At 36.4% G+C, this 27,945-nt stretch overlaps 2 protein-coding genes across 2 annotated transcripts in view; both read right to left on the reverse strand.

Annotated features, from left to right (window-relative positions):
• LOC127857519 (nucleolar protein 14-like) overlaps positions 1-27,945 on the reverse strand; it is a 106,712-nt gene that overhangs the window by 21,622 nt on the left and 57,145 nt on the right. The window lies entirely within an intron of this gene.
• On the reverse strand, positions 261-27,834 carry LOC127857521 (cysteine sulfinic acid decarboxylase-like). Its single transcript, XM_052393922.1, has 16 exons — positions 27,796-27,834; positions 26,023-26,169; positions 19,152-19,285; positions 18,553-18,646; positions 17,841-17,931; positions 17,020-17,126; positions 15,711-15,826; positions 15,304-15,438; positions 14,550-14,666; positions 13,782-13,846; positions 13,294-13,372; positions 9,060-9,141; positions 7,917-8,034; positions 7,617-7,671; positions 1,254-1,343; positions 261-871 (listed from the first exon to the last, which is right to left on the reverse strand). The coding sequence occupies exons 2-16, from the start codon at positions 26,063-26,065 to the stop codon at positions 692-694; spliced, it is 1,506 nt and encodes a 501-aa protein (XP_052249882.1). The 5' UTR covers positions 26,066-26,169; positions 27,796-27,834; the 3' UTR covers positions 261-691.

The following is a 27,945-nucleotide window of genomic DNA, read 5'->3' on the forward strand; positions in this document are numbered from 1 at the left end:
AGTTGGAAATATACACAAAAAGCGATTATCAATTCTTTATTTGGAACTTGTCAATCTGACACTTAATGGCCAGTCCTTGTGGCTGAATAAAATAGATTTCCTCAGTATCAACTAGCATGATTATTAAGGAACGAAGTAATACGATTTTGCTACAATATAATACCACAGTTTTGCTACACATACCGGATTTTTGCTATATTGTTAAGCATTGATACGCCATTCCTAATATTAAATATGAAAAGAAAAAACAAACAATCACAGATCCTAAAAACTACACTTTATAATAAACAAGTTTACATATATCAGTTCGTTACCTTCATAATGCACAAACAACTTCTAATAAACAAAAGTGCATGTCCTGTTTACTATAGTATAGTTCCAAAATATCAACACGGATCTTTGTGCAATGATGATAGTACCATAATGATGAATTTATAAGTATTAGTATTACAGTATTAGTTTCCGTGCTGGAATCGAGTTACATATATAAAAGAAAATGCCACTTTATAATTATATCGTGTCATGAAACTCGGTCACAACGTACACAAACTAAACCTATGAAAACTATAGAAGACACTTTAAGCATGCTATTTACGCGGATAGAGTGCATACGTATCAGAGTAATATCGGCAAGCTTTACAAGCAAGAATCACTTTGAAACGACTATTCTGATGCGCTTTACATAAAAGCTTCAGAGATCTTTTCCAAGCCGTTCGATTTCAGAGACAACAAAGTCCATGTCCGTCCGGTCGCTCTTTGCATTAGCCAGAATAATACGGAAGAAGTTGACGTGCCCTTTGCATGTCAGTGGTGTGTAACCCATCATCATGCTTCCCTCGCGCACCATGCGTTCCTTAATTGCGGGGCCGACCTGCGAATCACGAGTATAAATGCAAAAGATGTTTAAATATAAAAATAAAAACAAAAATAATAGGGTACCATCATGTTTAAATGATCCCCACTGAAAAAATACCCAGCTAGAAAATACAAAGGTTATGAAAGGCAATTAATTGCATTGTGTTCCGTCGAATATAATGATCGAATTCAACTGAGTCTGTTTTTGCTATTGTGGATTGGATTGTAATCTGTTCGGGATATATTTTCGTACATACAATAGTGCCATGGAAATCATACGTTCTTACGTCAACAGTCGAACTATACTAGTTATTCATTAACGTTGTTTAGTTAAACGTTTACACGAGTATTCAACATAGTATTAGAGCGCCCAGACGGGGCGCGGAAGTGTGGTTCACCTTGGATATTTTCTGCCACCAATCCGGGGTTTCCTCTTGGCCTCGCAAGGACTCCGGTATGTACCAGAAACAGACATTAGCACACTCGAACTGAAATAGACGTCATATAGATATTTTAAAAAGAGTGAATTAAAAAAGTGTTTTTCGCTGTGTTCATGTTTTCTAATTTAATACTGTTAATGGTTTGAAGCGTCCACGATGCCGAGTTCAAATCTCTGTATTGACATTCGTTTTCAATTGTTTTTTTTTTGTACGGTGTCAATATTACACGTAATCTCACAAAATAAACAAATATATATATACAATAAAATGATGTGGTTGATTACCTATTTAGTACAAAACATATGTGCTTATTATTAAAATAAAAATTGAACCTAACAAGATATGCTTGTAATCTGATTCTAGATGCCCAAGCAATATACTATAAGGAGCATGACATTAATATACATTACCAAAAAATACCAAGAAATTACCAAAACTTTCTTTCGTCATCAAAATATGTAGAGTTGTTCATGGTTCTAAATAGCTAAAGATTTATTTCAGACACATTACATTATACACTCCATAAATTAGTCATTTGTTATAGTTGCTTATTTGCAATAAATGATTTTAATGATTTCACATGAATTTAAGTAAGGATTAAATAGAGGATATTTGTTGGATGCGGTGGATTATCGATTTTAATTCACGAGTGATCATAGAAAATAATATTTTCACGAGTGGCGCAGCCACGAGTGAATATATACATTTTCTATGATCACGAGTGAATTTAAATCGATATTCCACCGAATCCAACTTATTGTCTTTTTATTATATGTTTTTTTTACAATTTATATACATTGTAAAAGAGTTTAACTTAAGAATTTCGCTGGGATAATGACGTCATTTCGTCCAAAAAATGACGTCATTTCACAGTAAACAGTGAAAATTATCGATAATTTTCACTGATAATTTTCATTGTTTGAAACAGTGAAATTATCAGTTTTAATTCACTGATATTTCTCTATAAACCACCGGAAAGCATAAAATAAATACTTATGTATTTTATTCATATGTTATAACTAGTTGCTATAACTAGTCAATACACAAGTAAATTAGTGTCAGTGTACTGGAATATGTGTTCTCATACTGCGTATCAATTAGTGTCAGTGTAGTGGAATATGTGTTCTCATACTGTGTATCAATTAGTGTCAGTGTAGTGGAACATGTGTTCTCATACTGTGTATCAATTAGTGTCAGTGTAGTGGAATATGTGTTCTCATACTGTGTATCAATTAGTGTCAGTGTACTGGAATATGTGTTCTCATACTGTGTATCAATTAGTGTCAGTGTACTGGAATATGTGTTCTCATACTGTGTATCAATTAGTGTCAGTGTACTGGAATATGTGTTCTCATACTGTGTATCAATAAGTGTCAGTGTAGTGGAATATGTGTTCTCATACTGTGTATCAATTAGTGTCAGTGTACTGGAATATGTGTTCTCATACTGTGTATCAATTAGTGTCAGTGTACTGGAATATGTGTTCTCATACTGTGTATCAATTAGTGTCAGTGTACTGGAATATGTGTTCTCATACTGTGTATCAATTAGTGTCAGTGTACTGGAATGTGTGTTCTCATACTGTGTATCAATTAGTGTCAGTGTACTGGAATGTGTGTTCTCATACTGTGTATCAATTAGTGTCAGTGTACTGGAATGTGTGTTCTCATACTGTGTATCAATTAGTGTCAGTGTACTGGAATGTGTGTTCTCATACTGTGTATCAATTAGTGTCAGTGTACTGGAATGTGTGTTCTCATACTGTGTATCAATTAGTGTCAGTGTACTGGAATGTGTGTTCTCATACTGTGTATCAATTAGTGTCAGTGTACTGGAATGTGTGTTCTCATACTGTGTATCAATTAGTGTCAGTGTACTGGAATGTGTGTTCTCATACTGTGTATCAATTAGTGTCAGTGTACTGGAATATGTGTTCTCATACTGTGTATCAATTAGTGTCAGTGTACTGGAATGTGTGTTCTCATACTGTGTATCAATTAGTGTCAGTGTATTGGAATATGTGTTCTCATACTGTGTATCAATTAGTGTCAGTGTACTGGAATGTGTGTTCTCATACTGTGTATCAATTAGTGTCAGTGTACTGGAATGTGTGTTCTCATACTGTGTATCAATTAGTGTCAGTGTACTGGAATATGTGTTCTCATACTGTGTATCAATTAGTGTCAGTGTAGTGGAATATGTGTTCTCATACTGTGTATCAATTAGTGTCAGTGTAGTGGAATGTGTGTTCTCATACTGTGTATCAATTAGTGTCAGTGTAGTGGAATATGTGTTCTCATACTGTGTATCAATTAGTGTCAGTGTAGTGGAATATGTGTTCTCATACTGTGTATCAATTAGTGTCAGTGTAGTGGAATATGTGTTCTCATACTGTGTATCAATTAGTGTCAGTGTAGTGGAATGTGTGTTCTCATACTGTGTATCAATTAGTGTCAGTGTACTGGAATGTGTGTTCTCATACTGTGTATCAATTAGTGTCAGTGTACTGGAATGTGTGTTCTCATACTGTGTATCAATTAGTGTCAGTGTACTGGAATGTGTGTTCTCATACTGTGTATCAATTAGTGTCAGTGTAGTGGAATATGTGTTCTCATACTGTGTATCAATTAGTGTCATTGTACTGGAATGTGTGTTCTCATACTGTGTATCAATTAGTGTCAGTGTACTGGAATGTGTGTTCTCATACTGTGTATCAATTAGTGTCAGTGTACTGGAATATGTGTTCTCATACTGTGTATCAATTAGTGTCAGTGTAGTGGAATATGTGTTCTCATACTGTGTATCAATTAGTGTCAGTGTAGTGGAATATGTGTTCTCATACTGTGTATCAATTAGTGTCAGTGTAGTGGAATGTGTGTTCTCATACTGTGTATCAATTAGTGTCAGTGTACTGGAATATGTGTTCTCATACTGTGTATCAATTAGTGTCAGTGTACTGGAATATGTGTTCTCATACTGTGTATCAATTAGTGTCAGTGTACTGGAATATGTGTTCTCATACTGTGTATCAATTAGTGTCAGTGTACTGGAATATGTGTTCTCATACTGTGTATCAATTAGTGTCTGTGTACTGGAATATGTGTTCTCATACTGTGTATCAATTAGTGTCAGTGTACTGGAATATGTGTTCTCATACTGTGTATCAATTAGTGTCAGTGTACTGGAATGTGTGTTCTCATACTGTGTATCAATTAGTGTCAGTGTACTGGAATATGTGTTCTCATACTGTGTATCACGTACATACGCTACTTCATTGGAAAAAACTCACCGGGAACAGATATTACCAACTATGATAAATCACTACAATGTAAAATTGACGAGGAGCTCGATCCATCCTGCTATATATGTACATATATATATATATATATATATATATATATATATATATATATATATATATATATATATATATATATATATATCAGTGTCCGACAAATCCATTGCCCGGAGCCCGGGGGCTACCGAAATTTTTCATCGGGCTACTGAAATTTTCAAACTGACGCCCGCCGGGCTACTATAAATCTATAAGAGCGGTAGCCCGGTTTATTGACAGACAAGCGTAGAATAAACACGCTGACCATGTGTTTGTAGACTGTGTATTGCTTATAATCCGATAACAAATTGCAATCAATTATGTAATCAGTCACCGATCACTTGCGGTAATGTCTTAAACAGTAACAGTGTATTTTAATCATCCAATCAGAATCAACATTTGTCGTCTGCTAATAATATAATGAGAGCCGGTTGGATAGTTGGCGCACAGTAGCGGATCCGTGGTCTAGTGGTAACACACTGGCTTCACAATCCAGAGATCGCTGGTTCGATCCCCCGCTGCACCTAACCTTCTAACTCGTCTTTCGCATGAGACGTTAAACCGAGGTGCAGTGTACTAGGTGCTATACACCGGGCACTAAAAGACCCAGGGTCACCTCTGGAACGGGGTGTCTCCTGTATCATGCACTATCCCCCGTAACCAACTAACACGTCTTTCTGGGGGCGATGGCCATATGGGAGACAATCCCGGTGCACTCGATAAAAAATAATGAAAAAAAAAAAAGTTGGCGCACATGATGCAACATCATTTCGCAGTTTGGAATTCTTTGTTAACCGCAACAATGAGTAATAACAACGTTTTTGATGTCGTTAAATATCCAAGGACGCCGAACATTAAATAAATCAAAACAGTAGCGGATTCTTCAAAACGGTAACGAAACCGAAAATGAATATTAATAAAAAAAGATGTGAACGCGGTTAACACCTGCTAATTAAATTAGTTTGCATTGTCAATTAATAATTGGATTAATCGACTGTTAATCAATAATCCCATATATGCCCGATTTATATTTCTAAAACCAAACTATGGGTGGGTAATATAGACGATAAGAGTCATAAACACAAACGTTTGAAATTTTCTAAAGTGTCAAATGAATTTCGGCATATGGTTCTATTTAAAGATATGATGAAATAAGCTCCCAATCGGGACCCTTGTATTGCAACATGCGTAAATCACCTGCCACGGTTTGCACGCGTTGTGTACAGCTATTTTAGGTTACAAAATTCTACATTTAAAAAATGAATTCTTTTGTCCAGATAAAAAGCGCGCGAAAATTGGCGTGGGTGTATTTATTTGTAAATAAAAATTTCGTAGCGGGTACAACATTGAGATAATTTAATTTCCATTAAAAGCTTCGTTGTGAAATTTAACTAAAGTACCGGGGTATCTCGCGAATAATTTTGCATTGACATTTCCTCTTAATAAAATATAATGTAAACACGCTGTATCGTTACCGTTACGCTGTATCAGTTCCTTCATTATTGAAACAATTATTGTATTGTATACTGACTGCACACAAGTGTCGTAACATACGGATGCAATACATAAATTCGGACAGTACTTAAAGTCGGACACGAGTAAATAAATGATTTAATACTCTTTATTTCTTGAAACTCGGTATTTGTTGTTAAAAAGGGCAATTGCATTGATTAACACCACACAAGTCAATCGTATTGATCATGATATCTAAACGCTTTATTTACGTTTACGGCTTAACGTGCTGTCCGAATTTAAGTACACATACATGCGCACATACATGTTATATCTACATGTAGTATATAATTTTCTTTGGTACATTTACATTTACGTACACGGTGCCTGTACTGTAACATTAATTTACGATATTGACTGTGTACATCAGACTACTTGCTTTTTTATGTATATGTATGTATACATATTATGTATATGTAAATGAAGAAATAAAATAAAGATAAAAACCTGCCTCTTATCATTTTGTAGGAATTTTTTTTTATGGGCTACCAAATATTTTTATTGGTAGCCCAGTGGGCTACCTGAAAAATAAGAAATTTGTCGGACACTGTGTATATATATATATATATATATATATATATATATATATATATATATATATATATATATATAAATTTTTAGTTATATTTATGCAGTCAGCTCCTATTCATTGTATATGCTTTAACGACAATTATAAATGATTAAAACATTATTTTTTTAATATACAATGTATAATATAAAACGAACCCATTACAAATAATACAAATATAGCATAAAATATCAGTACTGAATACGTAAAATACGTGTATTTCGTAACGATTAATTGATTGATCAGTCACTTATGTCACTGATTAATCAACGAATGTTTTAAGGGCTGATTTCAACGATGCAATATATAACACGCACCGGAAGAACGTCAGAGTCAACGACCATAAGAGTCGTGTTCTGAGAAAACTGGGCATAATGCATGTGCGTAAAGTGTCGTCCCAGATTAGCATGTGCAGTCTGCACAGGCTAATCAGGGACGACACTTTCCGCTTTTATGACATTTTTCGTTTACATGAAGTCTCTTATTAGCAAAAATCCAATTAGGGCGGAAAGTGTCGTCCCTGATTAGCCTGTGCGGACTGCACAGGCTAAAAAGGGACGACACTTTAAGCACAAGTATTTTGCCCAGCTTTCTCAGAACGCGACTCAGATTAACTTCTTAGTAGTAATTTCTCAAATAACTTTATCGTCCAAATCTTCATTGAAATAATGGTGAGATGAATAAGATAAATTAAGAAACATAAACTACACAAGAGTTGTAGACATACCTAACATTACGTTGCATCTTTTGTATGTACTTCATGTTAATCTTTGGTTGATGTTATATTACTGAAACAGTATCTAAACTAAAGGATAACGATATATACTTTGTGAATACAGCTAAATGAACGCACGTGCGACAAGGCTCTGAGTTTTCGCGAGCGCTAATTAAGTGTTAAGGAACTCACTTCTGGAATAACCAGGCGGAACCCGTCTGTCTGTTTCATCTTCTCGGCTAGATACCTGCGAACACAGAGTAGTGCGAGTATGATAAGAAGTAGCTGACATGCATCCTGAAATCGAAAATAACGAAAAACACATTGTGTTGTAGATATTAAGGGACATGATGACTCTGGTTTGAAACCAAAGCTGCAAAAAGGCAGCCTTGTAAAAAATCAATAATCAATGCAACAAATAGAAAGTACAAACCCCTCCCACCTCCCACCACCACCACCACCAACAACACTTACACCACCAGTGCTACTTACTGCGCGTTCTGAAAGCAGTTGTCCACCACGGCTGCCATGCCGGCGTCACCGACTGCTTTCCATAGCAACCATAGCTTGAGCGAGTCCACCTTCCGTCCGCACTGGACCGTTTTGTCTCCTGGCGGCACCGGCAACGAGTCATAAAGATAAATATACCGGAATTCTTATCTTGATCCTTAGTTACCATACGGGAAATTCTCCTTCTTGGTTTGGAACTCCGGTTCTACTCCCCCTACCCACATCATCGGATCACACAATGCGCTTAAATACACGTAAGTATATTGACACTGAAGTGACCATTAATGATGTGATTAACATGTATGTGTGTGATTGTATTAAAATCGGTGAAAATTCCTACTTATCAAAGATTGTTCATTAACTTCATATTTATCTTAATATGTATATTAATATGTATTACAAATGTATTATATGTGCTTCTTGTGAAAATTTTTAGAACCTAGCATATCGTGACAAAATAACCGATACCATTATATATGCCTATGGCGAATGTATTGAACAGTCTAACCGCAATAATATTAAAGGGGCCTTTTCACGTTGGGGTAAATTGACAAAATTAAAAAAAATTGTTTCAGATTCGCAAATTTTCGTTGTAGTTATGATATTTGTGAGGAAACAGTGTTACTGAACATTTACCATGCTATAAAATAGCCATTATATGCATCATTTGACGATTTAAAAACCCGAAATTTATAAAGCGTTGAAACTCGAAACGAATTAATAATTTGGAGAGTTCTGTTGTTGTCGTTATATTTTGTGAAACTACGCGGATTGGTTATATGAAGTATAAAATACACCTGTCATTGTATCCGGAAGGATTGCAGATTGGTTTCAGTGGGAGACTTTTTACGCCAGGACACCAGGGGTGAGTGGTTCGAGCCCTGCTGAGGGTTACCTTATTTTGTCTTTTTTAAATTCTATACTTGATTTTTTAATGGAGCTTTTTATATACAATGTTAACATTTATCAATATAAAGCATTTAATGACAAACTTCAAAACAATCTGTGAAAAGGCCCCTTTAAATCCCAATGTTATTTGACATAAGTGACACCTAAGATTGTTTTTATCGTTTTCAGTCAGTAGAAATTCTACATTTAACTCTTAACTTGAAAAAAAAAACTTACCGATATCGTAAGATGTGTCGTAACATTTATCGGGTTGAAACAAGTACTCCGCTTTAAATTGATTGCATTCCTCCATCAGACCCTGTTGACGAGAAACATAATTTATTATTTAGAACACCCTTTTGAAATTAAAAGCGCCTTAAGCCGATATCTAGTTAATTATAGTGCAACACCAAACGTTTTGTTTTAATTTGAGATCGTAAGCGGTTTATTCAACAGTTTCAACATTTGAAACCCAACTGTAGTAGATTACTTGGGGATAGAAAAATAAACATTCTAATAAAACAAGAGGGCCAAGATGGCCCTTGTTCGCTCACCTGAGAGGAGTCGGTTCATTCAATCTTTACCAAACGTCAAACTTGACCTATATATTGTCAAGACAAACATCCTGGTCAAGTTTCATCATTATTGAAAAAAAAACTCTGGCATATGGAGTGTTTTTGTTTTTGTAAGATTTGACCTTGTGACCTATACTTTGAGTTGACCCCCTCCCCTTACCAAGCATCAAACTTTGCTTACAAAAATAAATATTATGACCAAGATTCATAAAATCTGAAACAAAATTGTGACCTCTAGAGTGTTTACAAGGATTTTGTATAATATAATGAACATTTGGACAATCAAAGGGCAATAATTATGGCATTAATTATGTGATATATATAAAACCAATCTTTGTACCAAGCTTCATGATGATTGGGCAAAAAATGTGATTTCTAGAGTGTTCACAAGCTTTTTTTTTACTATATAAATATAAGAAAACTGCACCCCCCCCCCCCCGGCAGCCATGTTATTCAACTGACCGGAACCATTTTCGAATTCAACTCTCATATAAAGGAAACAAATGTTCTGACCAAATTTCATGAAAATTGGGCCAAAAATGTGACTTCTAGAGTGTGCACATGTTTTCCCAATATATATATAGAGAAAAATGCCCCGCCCACTGGAGAAAAATGCCCCGCCCACTGGCGGCCATGTTTTTTCTACGATCTGGACCATTTTCGAACTCGTCCGTGATATCAATAAAACCAATGTTTTGACCAACTTTTATGATGATTGGGCAAAAATTGTGAATTCTAGAGTGTTTACAAGGTTTCTCTATAGCCAAATAAGGAAAACTGCCCCCCCCTCCGGCAGTCATGTTTTTTTAACTGACCGGAACCATTTTCGAACTCAACTCTCATATCAAGGAAACAAATGTTCTGACCAAATTTCATGAAAATTGGGCAAAAAATGTGACTTCTAGAGTGTTCACATGTTTTCACTATATACATATAGAGAAAAATGCCCCGCCCACTGGCGGCCATGTTTTTCCACCGATCTGGACCATTTTCGAACTCGTCCGAGATATCAATAAAACCAATGTTTTTGGCAAACGTTCATGATGATTGGGCAAAAAAAGTGACTTCTAGAGTGTTTACAAGGTTTCTCTATAGCCAAATAAGGAAAACTGCCCTCCCCCCCCCCCCCGGCAGCCATGTTATTCAACGGACCGGAACCATTTTCGAACTCAACTCTTATATCAAAGAAACAAATGTTCTGACCAAATTTCATGGAAATTGGGCCAAAAATGTGACTTCTAGAGTGTTCACATGTTTTCACTAAAAACATATAGAAAAAAATGCCCCGCCCACTGGCGGCCATGTTTTTCACCGATCTGGACCATTTTCGAACTCGTCCGAGATATCAATAAAACAAATGTTTTGACCAATTTTCATAATGATTGGGCAAAAATTCTGACTTCTAGAGTGTTTACAAGGTTTCTCTATAGCCAAATAAGGAAAACTGCCCCCCCCCGGCAGCCATGTTATTCAACTGACCGGAACCATTTTCAAACTCAACTCTCATATCAAGGAAACAAATGTTCTGACCAAATTTCATGAAAATTGGGCCAAAAATGTGACTTCTAGAGTGTTCACATGTTTTCACTATATACATATTGAGAAAAATGCCCCGCCCACTGGAGAAAAATGCCCCGCCCACTGGCGGCCATGTTTTTTCTACGATCTGGACCATTTTCGAACTCGTCCGTGATATCAATAAAACCAATGTTTTGACCAACTTTTATGATGATTGGGCAAAAATTGTGAATTCTAGAGTGTTTACAAGGTTTCTCTATAGCCAAATAAGGAAAACTGCCCCCCCCCCCCTCCGGCAGTCATGTTTTTTTAACTGACCGGAACCATTTTCGAACTCAACTCTCATATCAAGGAAACAAATGTTCTGACCAAATTTCATGAAAATTGGGCAAAAAATGTGACTTCTAGAGTGTTCACATGTTTTCACTATATACATATAGAGAAAAATGCCCCGCCCACTGGCGGCCATGTTTTTCCACCGATCTGGACCATTTTCGAACTCGTCCGAGATATCAATAAAACCAATGTTTTTGGCAAACGTTCATGATGATTGGGCAAAAAAAGTGACTTCTAGAGTGTTTACAAGGTTTCTCTATAGCCAAATAAGGAAAACTGCCCTCCCCCCCCCCGGCAGCCATGTTATTCAACGGACCGGAACCATTTTCGAACTCAACTCTTATATCAAAGAAACAAATGTTCTGACCAAATTTCATGGAAATTGGGCCAAAAATGTGACTTCTAGAGTGTTCACATGTTTTCACTAAAAACATATAGAAAAAAATGCCCCGCCCACTGGCGGCCATGTTTTTCACCGATCTGGACCATTTTCGAACTCGTCCGAGATATCAATAAAACAAATGTTTTGACCAATTTTCATAATGATTGGGCAAAAATTCTGACTTCTAGAGTGTTTACAAGGTTTCTCTATAGCCAAATAAGGAAAACTGCCCCCCCCCCCCCCGGCAGCCATGTTATTCAACTGACCGGAACCATTTTCAAACTCAACTCTCATATCAAGGAAACAAATGTTCTGACCAAATTTCATGAAAATTGGGCCAAAAATGTGACTTCTAGAGTGTTCACATGTTTTCACTATATACATATTGAGAAAAATGCCCCGCCCACTGGCGGCCATGTTTTTCCACCGATCTGGACCATTTTCGAACTCGTCCGAGATATCAATAAAACAAATATTTTGACCAACTTTCATGATGATTGGGCAAAAATTGTGACTTCTAGAGTGTTTACAAGGTTTCTCTATAGCCAAACCAGGAAAACTGCCCCCCCTGGCAGCCATGTTATTCAACTGACCGGAACCATTTTTAAACTCAACTCTCATATCAAGGAAACAAATGTTCTGACCAAATTTCATGAAAATTGGGCCAGAAATGTGACTTATAGAGTGTTCACATGTTTTCACTATATGCATATAGAGAAAAATGCCCCGCCCACTGGCGGCCATGTTTTTTCACCGATCTGGACCATTTTCGAACTCGTCCGAGATATCAATAAAACCAATGTTTTAACCAACTTTCACGATGATTGGGCAAAAATTGTGACTTCTAAAGTGTTTACAAGGTTTCTCTATAGCCAAATAAGGAAAACTGCCCCCCCCCCCGGCAGCCATGTTATTTAACTGACCGGAACCATTTTCGAACTCAACTTTCAGATCAAAGAAACAAATGTTCTGACCAAATTTCATGAAAATTGGGCCAAAAATGTGACTTCTAGAGTGTGCACATGTTTTCCCAATATATATAGAGAGAAAAATGCCCCGCCCACTGAAGAAAAATGCCCCGCCCACTGGCGGCCATGTTTTTCCACCGATCTGGACCATTTTCGAACTCGTCCGTGATATAAAAAAAACCAATGTTTTGACCAACTTTCATGATGATTGGGCAAAAATTGTGACTTCTATAGTGTTTACAAGGTTTCTCTATAGCCAAATAAGGAAAACTGCCCCGCCCACTGGCGGCCATGTTTTTCAACGGACCAGAACCACTTTTCCACTCGACCACCATATCATTAAGGCAAACATTTTGACAAAGTTACATGAAGATTGGGCATGAAATTTGACTTCTACAGTGTTTACAAGGTTTTTCTTTTTTTTGACCTAGTGACCTAGTTTTTGACCCGGCACAACCAAGTTTCGAACTCGGCCGAGATTTTATTGGAGCAAAGCTTTTGACCAAGTTTCATGAAGATTCGACATGAAATGTGGCCTCTAGAGTGTTTACGAGCAAATGTTTACAGACGGACGGACGGACGGACGGACAGACGGACATACGACGGACAAAGACCGGTCAGAAAAGCTCCCCTGAGCAATCAGGTGAGCTAAAAATGTGAATTGAATATCGAAAATTGCACGGTTACGTTACTTTTTCGTTCACAAGAAAGGCAGAACTCTGTATGGGCGCTCCTGACATCTTGTGAAAATTCCAGGCGAGTGAATGCGTCCTGCAACATAAAATGAGTCTCGCTCATGGAAAACGAGGCTTATTGCATGTACATTAAGTTTCTACCCAGATTCAGGCGTTAAGTCCGCATGGGCTAATAAGGGACGACACATTGCGCTTTTATTTTCGTTTAAAGGGAGTTTATTTTAAAAAAAATCCAGTACAAGCGGAAAGTTTTTGTTCCTGATAAGCCTGTGCGGACTGTGCGAATATGCGCGATTGTGTTTCAAGGAGATGATGATAAGGACGAGGATTATAAACTTTGTTGTTCGTAGCGCTTGGTATTTAAATTGTTAATTAAAAAAATACGCGTTTTTCCATTAACAACTAAGAGAGCCCGTCAGCAGGTAAAGACAACGGATTGGCGGTCATTATTTGCAATACAGTTATGTGCTTAAGAAGAATACGACCTGTGAACGGCCGCCATGAGATGTCTGTGTTTGTCCGACAGAAGGGCGCCACCTCCCCAGCACGCCTGCACGGCCACCGGAAACACGAGTTAACCAAAGTTAGAGTACATGCAGTGGAGCATAAAACTAATTATAGAAATTATTTACAAATTCAATTGTGATTGGCAAATATAGTAGCGCGTACAGAGTAACAGAAGACTTTAACTGTCTGTATATACAGTGGATGAATTCACTAGAATAAGATGAACTGGTCACACGGAATTTAGGCGGACGCACGGGAAAAAGATGCTTTGATGTATGAAACATAGCACAACACTGACGTTCATGAGACAACTTTGATAAAACATACCCACTCCTATCTACAACACTTTACTTTTTGTAACAGGTTGACAATGTTTGGAATGTCATTTATTTTGATCTCAGCATTTATGTGTATATAACATATATATTGTTAAAATATTTCAACAATCACAATTCACCTATACAGGTTTTTCTCATATATTAAATAAAGGCATCGATATGAGCCTCGCACTGGGAGAACGGGAATGCGAGTGTTGTCCAAGACTACATAGGGGACGACACTTTTCGTTTCAATGGTATTTTTCATTTCAAGGAGGAAGTCTCTTCTTAGCGAAAAACAGTTAAAACGGATCGTGTCGTCCATGATAAGCCTGTGCGGTCTTAACAGGCCTATCTGGGACTATATGCACACGCATAAAGCCCCTTTTCAAAGAGCTTGGCTCATTTACAATCATATAGACGCCGTACATCGCAATGCAGCCAGACGCCGTATCTGTCGCACACGTCAGCCAGCGCCTCTAGCAGGTCGTAGGCTCCCAGCACCGTGGTACCCGCAGTCGCCATCACCATGGCTGGTAGGTGACCCTGGCAATGTAAACAGAAGATATATACCTCGATGTGGAAAAATGTGGCTAAATGCTTGAGCGTAGAGTGTTGTCCTGTATTAGCTAGTGCAGACAATACTTTCCGCTTTTATTAATTTAAAGAAAGTCTCTTCTTACCCAAAATCTAGTTTATATGGAAAGTGGCGCCCCTGATAAGCCTGTGCGGATTATTTTGAACTGCTTTGAAACCATCATCATCATCAGCAGCAGCAGTAGCATAACACACAAGTTCCATAATAAACATTTGTATCAGTATATATGTCTCCGCCTCATTATTCTAATTTTCAGCATAATCTTTATAATCATAAATAGTTTTCATATTGTATATATTCAAATACTGCAGGTATTTTGCTCTAATGGCAGGTGATATAATGGGATTGTTTTAAAGTGGTGCACGGCCTACTATTTCAATTGAATCCTATCGCTCGCATAGTCGTATTAAGTTTATCATGTAAAAAGTCCATGTCCTGAAATCCATGATGTGAAACACAAAGTAACCCAGTAATCAAACGTCATCATCCCTATCATCAATATTTTCATTATTGTCTCAATTCTCTACATTAGTGTTAGTAAGATCAGCCTATACTCATCTGAATCTTTCGTGTGAATAATTATACCATCTTTAAATCCTCTTGGATTCTCGCCTCAAGCACTTCCGGTTTCATTTTCCCGAGCTCGTCAGTAGCTACCCTGACAACGCTGTCCAAGCCCATACCGAGAAACATGGCTCCCTTCACCAGCGAGTAATGGGCCTGAATGGAAATATAGACTTGTAAATACTTTTTGAAATATTTTTTGCAGTGTGAAATGAAGCAATTTTTGAATTCCATTGACTGCTGAGTATATTATTGTACATTTAATAACTACTCACGTACAATTTTAAGTTCATCGAAATAGCATGACATGAATTTATATGTAGTAAAAAAGCCATTATTATGGTATAATAAGAAAATTAATATTGTAAAATAAGAAAATTAATATGGTATAATAAGAAAAAATTAATATGGTATAATAAGGTCATTGCCTCATCAGAAGTATAAAATCTCATCTTCTTCATGCCGTACATTCCCGCAGTCTTCACTTCCGGTGCCACCTTGTAGCGCGCCAAGTGCATCGCCATAATGTTGGAGAAGGAGCCACCTAAAGGACAAAATGGAGACAGGCTGTGTCATCAAAAATCCAAATATTCCCGTCGCAGCTGATTTGTAAAAATACAACGGGACACAAACGTTAGCTCTGTATGTGACAAATGCCCTCACGAAATATTTCGTTTTAAACGTAAATGTTATTATATTGTTTTCTGCAAATTGTTACATTGTTTTTTATCAGTAATTGAAGATTGAAATTCGACTATTATCTCTTAATTCGGAAGGCAGTATGACAGCATAATTACAGTCTAGAAATACCAAAAAGGTTTAATAACGGGTTAAATACTGCAATTCGTCTCAATGTCCATTATCCTTAAGTAATGTTAATTGGTCTTCTACAAATGCTCACGGTTATGCTTTATAGACATTGAATAAAGGTCATTACTCAACAATTTTAAAGAAAAAATGATGTTGCACCTCATCGCATTGTTCTTACATCTATATATTTTAATTTAAATCTACTTGATATATATGGGGCGATGCTCCGCAAAAGTTTCATGGCGGAAAGGCTCATTAAAAATGACGAATAAATAGGCGGTCGCTCTGATAATTTTATTCCCGTGTGAGGCAAAGCTATGATTCATTTATTCGGACCAATGGGAGTAAAACCCATTTGTTCTTTTTTAATGAAAACTCAGGGTTACGAGCTTTGTTTTTTTATTCTTCAAATCTTTAGGGAAAAGCCATTTTTATAAACTAGAGTTGCATTGGGTATTTAATGTTCATTACAATTTATATGATAATACAAATTTTATTTGAAATTCTTGTTGCTGATTGAAAGTAAAAGTTTACAGTTTTTAATTAAAAACTGATCCTAAATGTAAAACTAGCAAAGGTTTTCAAACCTCCATAATGGTTTTGCTGAACCATTAAGTAGAAGGTGACCTCAAAAACATGACTGCGTCCATAACCAATATACTTGTACACAACACATTCAGCCTTGTTCTAGGAAAAGTGACTTAATGCATTCGCGCACAGTATTGTTCCAGAATACCGTGTGCAGCCCGTACAGGATGAGGGACGAAACATGTCGCGTTAATGGATTATTTTGCTTAAATGAAGTATCGTTTAGACATATTTTAAGTTTTAGCGGAAAGTGTCGCCCCTGATTAGCCTGTGCGTACATGCAATAGGATCAGTTTTCCCAGAACGAGGCGTCATTATTTCGCTCCTAAGTTCGTATACCAGGACAGAATACCCCGTCCCCATTCTCATAGCCAAGTATCCCGCATATCTTCTGCAGCAGGGACAGCTCCATAATGACGAAGACAGGCGATGCCTCGAACGTGTGGCTGGAATAGTACACTCTTTCATTCACATGTTTATACTATAGTTCAGTTTTTGAAATATTGACAATCACCACGTTCGGACATTTGGATGTATTCCCATCTTGAGTTCACATATAGTGTTGTATAAAATGCCGCCGTTATGTTGTTTATCGTGATTTCTTTTCTTAAATATATTTTTTAGGGTGTTTTTATTTATTTTTTCGTCGTTTTTATAAGTAATGTACAAGTATATTGATAATCATTGGATTTAAAGAAAACTAGCGTAATGGAAAAACAGAAAAAAACATCTCATCTTAACGGCAATCAGAGGAGATCAAGAACGCTCGCTTTTCTAGTGTCTAATAACACTCACTGTGTCTAATAACCCTCAACGTGTTTAACAACCCTCACCGTGTTGACTTCTTCAGACAGAACTAGCCAAGTACTTTATCTCCATGTAACATAGGTTTTTGGTGTTTTTTATTATGACTATAACGAGAAACTGTAGAAAGTCATCATATGTAATTAGAAACGACTTTGTTTATAGACACTACGCATTTATTCAAATGCAAACACGTTATTGAAAAGACAGCTCAAATGCACATTACACAACCGAATGTGAATCGATCGATATTTTGTTTTATAATATTATCATTCTAATTGATAAGGTGGTTATTTTCAAAATAAAATCATATATGTAAATATCCCCATAATATATCTGAAGTCCTAGGCTCTTACATGTTTGTATTGAGTGAGTCTGCGAGCCACGATCCGGCCAGGCCGTACGCGTTCAGACCACTGTACAGTTGGTTGAAAAACCGCGGGTGGCCTGTTACGTCGATATAGCGACGAAATAAATAGAAAATACGTTACATATAATATGGTTATTGCAAAATATCCAATTGGTGGAAATGATTTTATGTCATTATCGCAAACTCATAATTCAGTAATGTTGAGTGTGTTTTCTCGTACTTTTGGGGATGTACTTTTATAATTTTATGTACTTGAAGGACAGTGAAATCGGACCTGTTCATTTCGATTGCACTGAGAACGTTTGATTTGATTTTCAGTATACAAATGAAGCGTACACGTAGTCTTCAATGACATATGTCAATGCTGAATAACGCTAAAACAAAACGTTCAAGTCTCCTCATTTCGTCTTCATGGACCATACACTTAGACTTAAATGACAAAACATTTGAACTCTAAGAGTCATATCGATTAAGGATTCGCTTAAACCTAATGAAGATACACGTATTTTTTATTATTAATAATACATGGACGTTAACTATTTATTTAACACGATAGGTTTGAGCGAAAAGAACGGTGCTTTTAAACCTTTAATCTAATGGGTTTATCTAAACGTTGAGTTGAATCGTGTAACACAATATTAAAATCCTTCGTGACAATATGCATAAACGATGACATAATCCTCAAACATTAATATTACCCGTTTTTGCGGAATACTCAATGACGTTCTTGCAGGCTTCGACAAGTGTGTCATGTTCAGCACCATCCGGCGATATTGTAAGATCTAATAGTTCCTGACAAAATAAGAACACATGAATGCCATAAATAAGGTCAGAATTATGTAATTATTGCTAAATTTGTAAAACCATACGCATACCACTATGTTTTAACCTCATCCATGTGACATTCTTACGATATATGTTCACAAAATATGTTAACTTCGTGTTTATTTAGATTAACTGGTCTTTAAAATGATGTGTGTTTAGTGTGTACTTCAACTCATACTGTTATTTTGTATATGCATGTTTACGAAGATGAGCTTCACATGCTTAAGTAAAAAATGAACTATTATGTTCGGTTCTGTTCTTAACAATAATTGCTTACACAGTAGACATTTCCACCATCAGGAATAACCGGTATTCGGCCTCGTTAAATATCTTAGTGAAGATATATATTTTAATGTCAGTAACATTACATGTACACACGAATGTCAGACAGATGACTTTCGTACACAAAAAAATCATCTGTCTGACTTTCGTGTATACATTAAAAGATCATAAAGCTGCAGATATCGTTTACCTGGAGTTCCACCGGATCCCGGAAGTTGACCACCTTGTTTTCCCTGCTAGTGCTTCTCACCAAAACATCGTCAACTATCAACTTATGAACGTTGTCCAGGAATTGACGTACATCCGGGCTTTCAAAGTCAATGCCTATGAAAAAAGACACTTTAAGGCAGGAGCTTGCCTTTTAAGGAAAGATTCGTGTATAGTTCCTATACGTGTATCGATAAAACCCATCAAGAGGAAGTAGATGTAACGCTTAATATACGCGAAGAAGGACTTTGTCTACACATGTGTCACTAAATACTAATGCAAATTATGAGCGGGTGTGCCTCTGAAGAAAAAAAATGAATTCTTATACCGGAGTTAATGTAAATAGTATCCATCTACATGTAATTATAATGATTTTAAAAATTGCATGGTCAATTTGATATTGTACATATTAATTTATTGTCATTATAGTAAATACATACATTATTGACATGACTACTTAGTGTGAGGAAGCCATATCCTTTGAATGTTTATCCCAGTTTTTTTTAAATACCTATTATGTATAATTGTAAGTTTTGCCTGGCTTATTAAGTACATTATTATATCGCCTTGTTGGCATACGGTGAACTCCTTATGTATGTAGAATTAAACGTGAATTAAATGTTTTATAAATCTCTTTTAGTAGTTAAAAAAACACCGGCACACTGTATGCATTGCTTATTTTCATATTGAATTCTGATGCGAAAACCGATGTGAATTATCAAATAAAATCCGTCGTTTCAACTGCATTAACAAATCAAAACTTAGCTTCATGCACATGAAGACAAATGAAAAAAAGAGGTTTTAAAACTGGCATCGTATATAACTCTAAAATTCTTATTTACAAATGATATATTATATTGACCATTGACTTTTATCGTTTATATTTTTATTTGCAGCACCGTATCCTTACAGCAAAGTTGAATACAAGTTAAATTCCTTTTTATGCGAGAGTTGATATTATTTTTAAGCAGTGTTTATATTAAACAGTGTGCTCGGACAATCATTTTAAAGGGATCTTTTCACGTTTCGGTAAATTGACAAAATTGAAAAAAGTTGTTTTAGATTCGCAAATTTTCGTTTTAGTTATGATATTTGTGAGTTAACAGTAATACTGAACATTTACCATTGTCTAATATAGCCATTATATGCATCTTTTGACGATTTAAAAACCTAAAAATTATAAAGCGTTGCAACGCGAAACGATTGAATAATTTGGAGAGTTCTGTTGTTTTCGTTTAATTTTGTGAAACTACGAAGATTGCTTATATAGAGTATAAAATACGTTACTCATTCATACTTGGCAAGATGGCCGAGCGGTCTAATTTGTTTTTACTCCAGGACCCTGGGGGACACTGGTTCGAGCCCTGCTGCGGTCTACTTTTTCCCCTTTTTTATTTTTATTCTTGATTTTTACTGGAGCTTTTTAGATCCAATATTTATATTTATCAATATAAAGCATTTAATGACAAACTTCAAAGCATGCCAAAATCTGTGAAAAGGTCCCTTTAAACCAAAGTCACGAGGCTTAATAACCCCAATAGAGTGATGAATCAGTCTTGCTGCATCTTGGAATGAATGTGTATCTTGTCTTTATGTAAGCCATGTTCAAATCTTGGTCGAGTACTGTCTTAAACTTAGATGAGTGCGTAAGTGCTCTTGTTTCTTAAATTTGACCTTGTGACCTAGTTTTTTACCCAACGTGACCCAGTTTTAAATTCGCAATAATATCTCTCGCACAAAGGTTCTGACCAAGTTTCATGACGATTTGGCCATATATGACATTTAGAATATTCACAAGCGTTTTCTTCATTTTGACATAGCGGCCTAGTATTTGACCTAACGATACCAAGTGTTGAACTCAGCCCAGAAATTATAGGGACATCCTTTTTTTATTCAAACAAATACCTCGTTTTCACCCCATGTGATGACGTTACAAATTGATTTGGCAATTGTTTTGATCAAATTTCATATAGATAATACAATAGACATGTCCACCAGAGTGTTTACACCAGTGCCCCAGATAAGCTGCGTATCTGCGTCTTTTACCCTAATAAATTGTTTAAAAAAGCAAAGAAATACAATATCATGCGTGTTAAATGGGATGCGTGCAATACAATGGCTTCGATCGAAAATGCTTTTCTCATCTTCGGTATTTTCTCTTTTGAAGTATTATCGTAACGAGGCAATGCTTTCATTCAGCAAGCACCTGGATGTTGGAGCAAGAAACAGTCAAAGTAAATAAAACGCTCTGCGGACTAGATTTCATAGTAAAATAAAGAGTCTGACCAAATAATTTACGACGACATACATGCGTTTTCAATCTGACTTAATCCGTCGTTTTATAACTCAGTTCACCCTATTTCAAGAATGAAATCACCCTATTTTTCAAAATAAAAGGGTGAAAACCCTATTTCCCAAATAATTATCTGGGCCACTGTTACACGCGTCTTTTATATACTAGTTTAAGACCGCACATGTAACTGAACATCAAGCTTCGGCAATAAATGTGATATATAGAGTATTCACAAGCTATTTCTTGAATTTGATCTTTCGTCCTTGATTTTTTTTAAACCATGTGACCCAGTTTTGAACTCAGCTGACGTTGGGAAAGATTGTTTTCGTCCAAGCTTAATTTAAGATATAACAATATGAATTGTTTATACGTGCAAGTGCTAATACACATGATGTTAATGTTATTTTTAAAATTAATTTAAAATGGAAATAAGTGAAATCAATGCAAGTATGTTTACAAGTGTTAACATGTCTATATTTGTTTCGTTACTTTTTAGTTTGTCATTAATTTCTATTAAATTATCATTTGAATTACCTTGTAATTACCTCGTAACCGTATATAGCGATTACACTTGAAGGACGGTCAAGTGTTAAGTCACATACAATCAATAAGCCATTAGCGATTCATGGCAGGGGTGTCAGTTAGACTCATAAGTCTATTAATGTCAAGCCCATTGGTGGCATATTTTCAGGACTTTTTAAAGTGTATAATTATTATCACATGGCCATTTAAAAGCCATTAATCAATTGAAGTAGTAAAACTGTACGAAAAAATGCAAGAGTTGCTGGTGGAGCGTTATTAAAGTATGTTTCTTTAGGGGATTGAGGAAAAAAACACCATTATGATTGGTAATGGGTCCGATATTCGGGCCTGCAAGACGTGGTTAAAGCTCTGAGAATAATTGTTAATTCTTATGAAGAATGGAAAATGTCTATGAAGCATTGGTGAATGTCTGCGTATAATGCTCAATGCGTGTGGCCAATATCTATGAAAATTTGTCAATGTGTATTAAACATTTTTAAAGTCTACGAAAAATGCTAAATGTCTATAAAGAATGGTCAATGTCTACGACAAATGAGATATGTCTATTTAAAAGATCAATATGGCTTCCCATCTCCGAAATCATGTCGGTGTCTTTACTGAAATAGTAATTAAATATGAAGACAAGTTAAAGATCAATGGAAACAGGTTAATATGGTTCGCAAGCTGTCTGTCCGATAAGCGCATTCGTTGTTACACATTTGTCTCATCTTGGCGACCCGGGTTTAATCCCCAACCCCAAAACAAAGGGCCACATCAAATATAAATTTGAAAATCGTTCAAGTAACAACTAACTAGCTGGAAATTGCAGCTATATTCATAATACGTCCCAACTCTGATGAGTCTATTAAGTAAATTAGGTATGTTGCTGGATCACAATCCGGGTCCACGCAAAATGCAGCCCCAGTCGCGGAAGGACCGCATAAACTACGATACAATACGCAAACGGTTCGCCAACATCGCACCCAGTGGTATGGAACGCCCAAACTGCCTTTTGTTGAACAAGACTGATATGTTAAGTTGACATTCTGTTGGGTTAAGTTTACATTATGTTGGATTCATTTGACATAATGCTGGGTTAAGGCGACATTATGTTTGGTGAAGTTGGCATTATGTCGGGTTAAGTTGGCATTATGTTGAATTCATTTGACATTATGCTGGGTTAAGGCGACATTATGTTTGGTTAAGTTGGCATTATGTTGGGTTCATTTGACTTTATGCTGGGTTAAGGCGACAATATGTTTGGTTAAGTTGGCATTATGTTGGGTTAAGTTGGCATTATGTTGGATTCATTTGACATTATGCTGGGTTAAGGCGACATTATGCTGGGTTAAGTTGACATTCTGTTGGGTTAAGTTGGCATTATGTTGGATTCATTTGACATTATGCTGGGTAAAGGCGACATTATGTTTGGTTAAGTTGGCATTATGTTGGGTTCATTTGATATTATGTTAGGTTAAGTTGACATTATGATGGGTTAAGTTGGCATTATATTCGATTAAGTTGGCATTATGTTCGTTTAAGTTGACATTATGTTGGGTTCAGTTGCTATTATGTTAGGTTCAGTGTCCATTATGTTGGATAAAGTTAACATCGTGTTCGGTTAAGTTGCCATCATGTTTGGTCGTCATTACGTTATGTTCGGTTCATTCGGATCTCCTCGGTACAGTAGTCTTAAAATGGCGGATCGACTCACACGTGCGCTAATAGAGATAGGGCTGTCTGATCTAATTGCAAATTTCTGCAATGAAAAAAATGACGACGAAACGGTATCAAAACTAAAGGCCCAGTCTCACTTTGATGCCGGTGGAGCCCCGGTGCGCAATCCGGGCTCTACCGGGATGAACCGGGGCTCTACCGGGATGAACCGGGGCTCCACTGGGAACGACCTGGATGGACCGGGTCTCCACCGGGAAAGTATTCAAATGTTTAATACCTCCGGGATGAACCAGGAATCACCGGGAAGGACCGGCAACAACCGGCGCGGCACCGGCAACAACCGGGACGGCACCGGGAACAACCGGGACGGCACCGTAGCTCCACCAGGGGTTAAAACAGACCCCAACAGAGCTACGGCAACGCACCGGTTATCGCCGGTGTTGCCCCGGTGGAGCCCCGGTGAATGCCGGCAGAGTCCCAGTATAGCTACGGTACATCAGTAAACCGGCGCTTTGCCGGGACACCACCGACAATCATCGGGGCTCCGCCAGGGCATTACCGGCGACGACCGGGTCAAAATCGGGGCGTTGTCGTAGCTCTGCCGGGGTCTCTATAGCACCGGTGAATGCCGGTGGAGTTACGGAATACCGGGGCTCTGCCGGGACGCTGTCGGCTTTCACCGGCGCTCCACTTGGGCATTACCGGCGACAACCGGGGCTCTGCCGGGGTTTCACCGGGATATACCGTAGCTTGTCCGGGGTTGACCGGAACTCTTCCGGGTTGTTGACCGGCTTCAACAAGGGCGGCACCGGGAAATACTGTGACCGCGTTAAAAAATTTCTACGAATTATCCCGGTTCTCGCCGGTCGTGAGCAAACCGGGATGGACCGGGGCTCTACCGGCTACGTGAAAAAATCCGAATGAACCGGACATAACGTTATGACAACCGAATATGATGTCAACTGAACCGAACATAATGTAAACTTAACCAAAACATAATGTAAACTAAACCTTACATAATGTCAATTGAACCCAACATAATGCGAACTTAACCGAACATAATGCGAACTTAACCGAACATAATGTCATCTTAACCGAACATAATGCCAACTCAACCAAACATAATGCCAACTCAACCAAACATAATGCCAACATAACGAACATAATGTCATCTTAAGTAACCCAACATAATACCAACTTAACCCAACATAGTCACTTTAACCCAACATAATGCTAACTTAACTCAACATAATGCCAATTTAACCGAACATAATGCGACTTAACCCAGCATGATGCCAACTTAACCAAACATAATGCCAACTCAACCCAACATAATACCAACATAACCGAACATAATGTCACCTTAACCCAACATAATGCGAACTTAACCCAACATAATGTCAACTTAACCCAACATAATGCGAACTTAACCCAACATAATATCAACTTAACAACAACAGACAGTTTTGGCGTTCCATACACTGGGATCTTACTGTTTAGTCATTTTATGACTTGGTTTATAATTGTACCGTTGTACTTAGCCCATGGTTGGAGGTCGGATGTTATTAGTTAAGTATTAAACTATTATCCTCTCGAATAATTCTGTTTAGCAAGACCCTTACCCCAACTTTTACTGTAGATCTAAATCTATTTATGTATCCGTCATACCACACTGTCAATATTTGAATCAAAGTGTTTTTCTATCTTTTCATTTTGGCTGTACTCTTGTAATTAATTTCCCAACAGCAACAATGAAGAATACTGCACATTGGGGTTATCACGGAGAAAAAACCCATAGGCGGAAAGTTGTTGAGATATGGAGGATTTCACATCGAACTGCCCACTACGTTTAAAGTGAAGGAACTGTTTACCGTTAAGTGTACGTTGTCAATCTGTGTACGTTGTATGCCATTGGTTTAATAGTGTTAAGTTTATATTTAAGCTTTCTTTCGTGAATAACTGTTCATGAAATGATCATGTGAACATGCAGTTTAATAACTTAATGCAACAAATCAAACGAAAACTGTAATTATAAACACTTGTAAGAGGTCGATATCTACATTCATAATATAATTTTGAATACATTACGTGCCTGATACCACGCAGAGGCTACATGAACAAAGTAAACATGAACAAAGTAAAACGTGTGCTAATAACACAAATATCGATTAAACTTGTAATAAATCAATATGCATTTCAAACAAAATTAATCTATATTTCATCTGATATTAGGAAAACAGAACCAAACTATATCTGTTAAGCTAGTCTGCGTTCTATTTTATGACCTCTCTACTTATAAATAGACGCCAGAAACAGCGACCTTGATTAAAATATAAAACGATACACACATAAAAATACATACCTTTAAACGTCACTTTTCTATCGGTCCCGTCTCCGGTGGACATGCTCCGTTTATGGAATTTAGCGAAGCTTCCGTATAAAGTCTTAACTATATGAAGCTAGTTGCAATAATCCAACTCCCAGCTATACCTGTCAAAAGTGCGCGATATACTTTACCACTCAGGATTTGGAGATGTATGGTTATTCCCTGAATCTATAAATATCGACAAATTCATCCCTTTATTAAAAATAAGATTGCGAGATCAGTATGTAGCTGAATGGAGGACTAACATTGATTCTTCGACGTCGTTAAATATGTATAAAGAATTAAAACCTACATTCTTAAGTTCGCCGTATTTAGATATAATTGAAAATAAAAAAAACATAGAAGGATTATTGCCAAAATGCGTCTCTCATCCCATAACTTGTTAATTGAAACAGGCAGACATCATAATATTGACAGGAACGAAAGAATATGCCCCATGTGTAAATGTAACGATATCGAAGATGAGTACCATTTCATACTAATATGTCCGCAATACCTAGAAGAAAGAGTCAAATATATTCCAAAATTCTATTACAAGCGACCTAGTATGTTCAAATTTATGAAACTCCTAAATAGTAGTAAGAAAACGACACTTCGAAAATTAGCCATCTATTGTATAACATGTTAAAAAAAAGAGATAACAATTTGTTTATTATCACGTTATATGTTAAGAAGAACTATAACTTATACTAACAATTGAGTGTACTATGCTTGCTACATGTTGTTTGTTAACCATGGATGTATCACATGTATTGATACCTATAATATGTATTCCATGTCACATTATAACTTGTAATTTAGAACACTCTCACTCTCCAGTGATAAGTGATTTATTAATTGATGTATGTAATTTGAACATTGAAATTATTTATATTCAGCACACATGTCTGTAAATTTAACATGCATTTGTATATGACGATAAGCTTGTTATGCTTAAGTCAAAATAAATATTCTGTTCTGTTCTGATCTGTTATTGAATGTACACCTGTTTGTTCAATAATAAGAGTAGTGGAACCTACAATCGACGATAAGCAACAGTTTGCGAGGTAGGTTTTTATTGTTATTTCAATTTGTTATATTAAAATTGATATCAATTTGCACTTGCTTTAAATTTAAATTTGGAATTATGGGGAAACTCGTACCATGGAGACTTCGTACAACTTTTGAATATATTAACGTTCACTTAGTCATTTTTGGTAGCAATTTGTTGTTGAAATTATCCTTGAAAACACATGTAATTACGTGAAAAATAAATATGTACACACTAACACCGTGATTTCGAACACCGATAATTCGAATTCACCGTTAATTGAAAAAGAAATAAAATTCAAAATTGTATCTTAACTTCAATTATTAATTTTATTAAATTCTAAAATTGAAATATATAATTATGTTAAATGTAGTTTATAAAAAGTGTTTGTTCGTAATGACATGATTAAAATATTGATCTTGTAGGTTAATTTCAAATTTAGTTATGAATTGAATCAGACATAAAATACATTATTAAATAAATTCGGTTTCATATATGTGTATGTTCAAGATGACGCATATCTCTTTTTTTTCTTGGTGTTATTCATGCGGTACATGTATGTCTTGTCATTTTTTCTCTGTTTTTTTTTAAAAGAACAATTGGTCATTCTGATATTTTTTTACTTCCAGGACAACTGGGAAGACACCCGAACAGATCCGGATTCAAGACAAAAAAGAACAACAATTCGATGATATATATTTGTACAAATTACATCCATGCAATAAACTTGTGTAGAATAAAGATTTGTTGGCTTTAAACCTCAATATAAGATATAGGTTCGTTTTAGGTTAAATGATAACGTTATTCCGCAACGTTTCGGGAACGTTAAGCGAACCATACATTTAATAATTACATTGCACAGTGGTTCA

The sequence above is a fragment of the Dreissena polymorpha genome, chromosome 14 (genome assembly GCF_020536995.1).
Source record: "Dreissena polymorpha isolate Duluth1 chromosome 14, UMN_Dpol_1.0, whole genome shotgun sequence".
NCBI lineage: Eukaryota > Metazoa > Mollusca > Bivalvia > Myida > Dreissenidae > Dreissena > Dreissena polymorpha.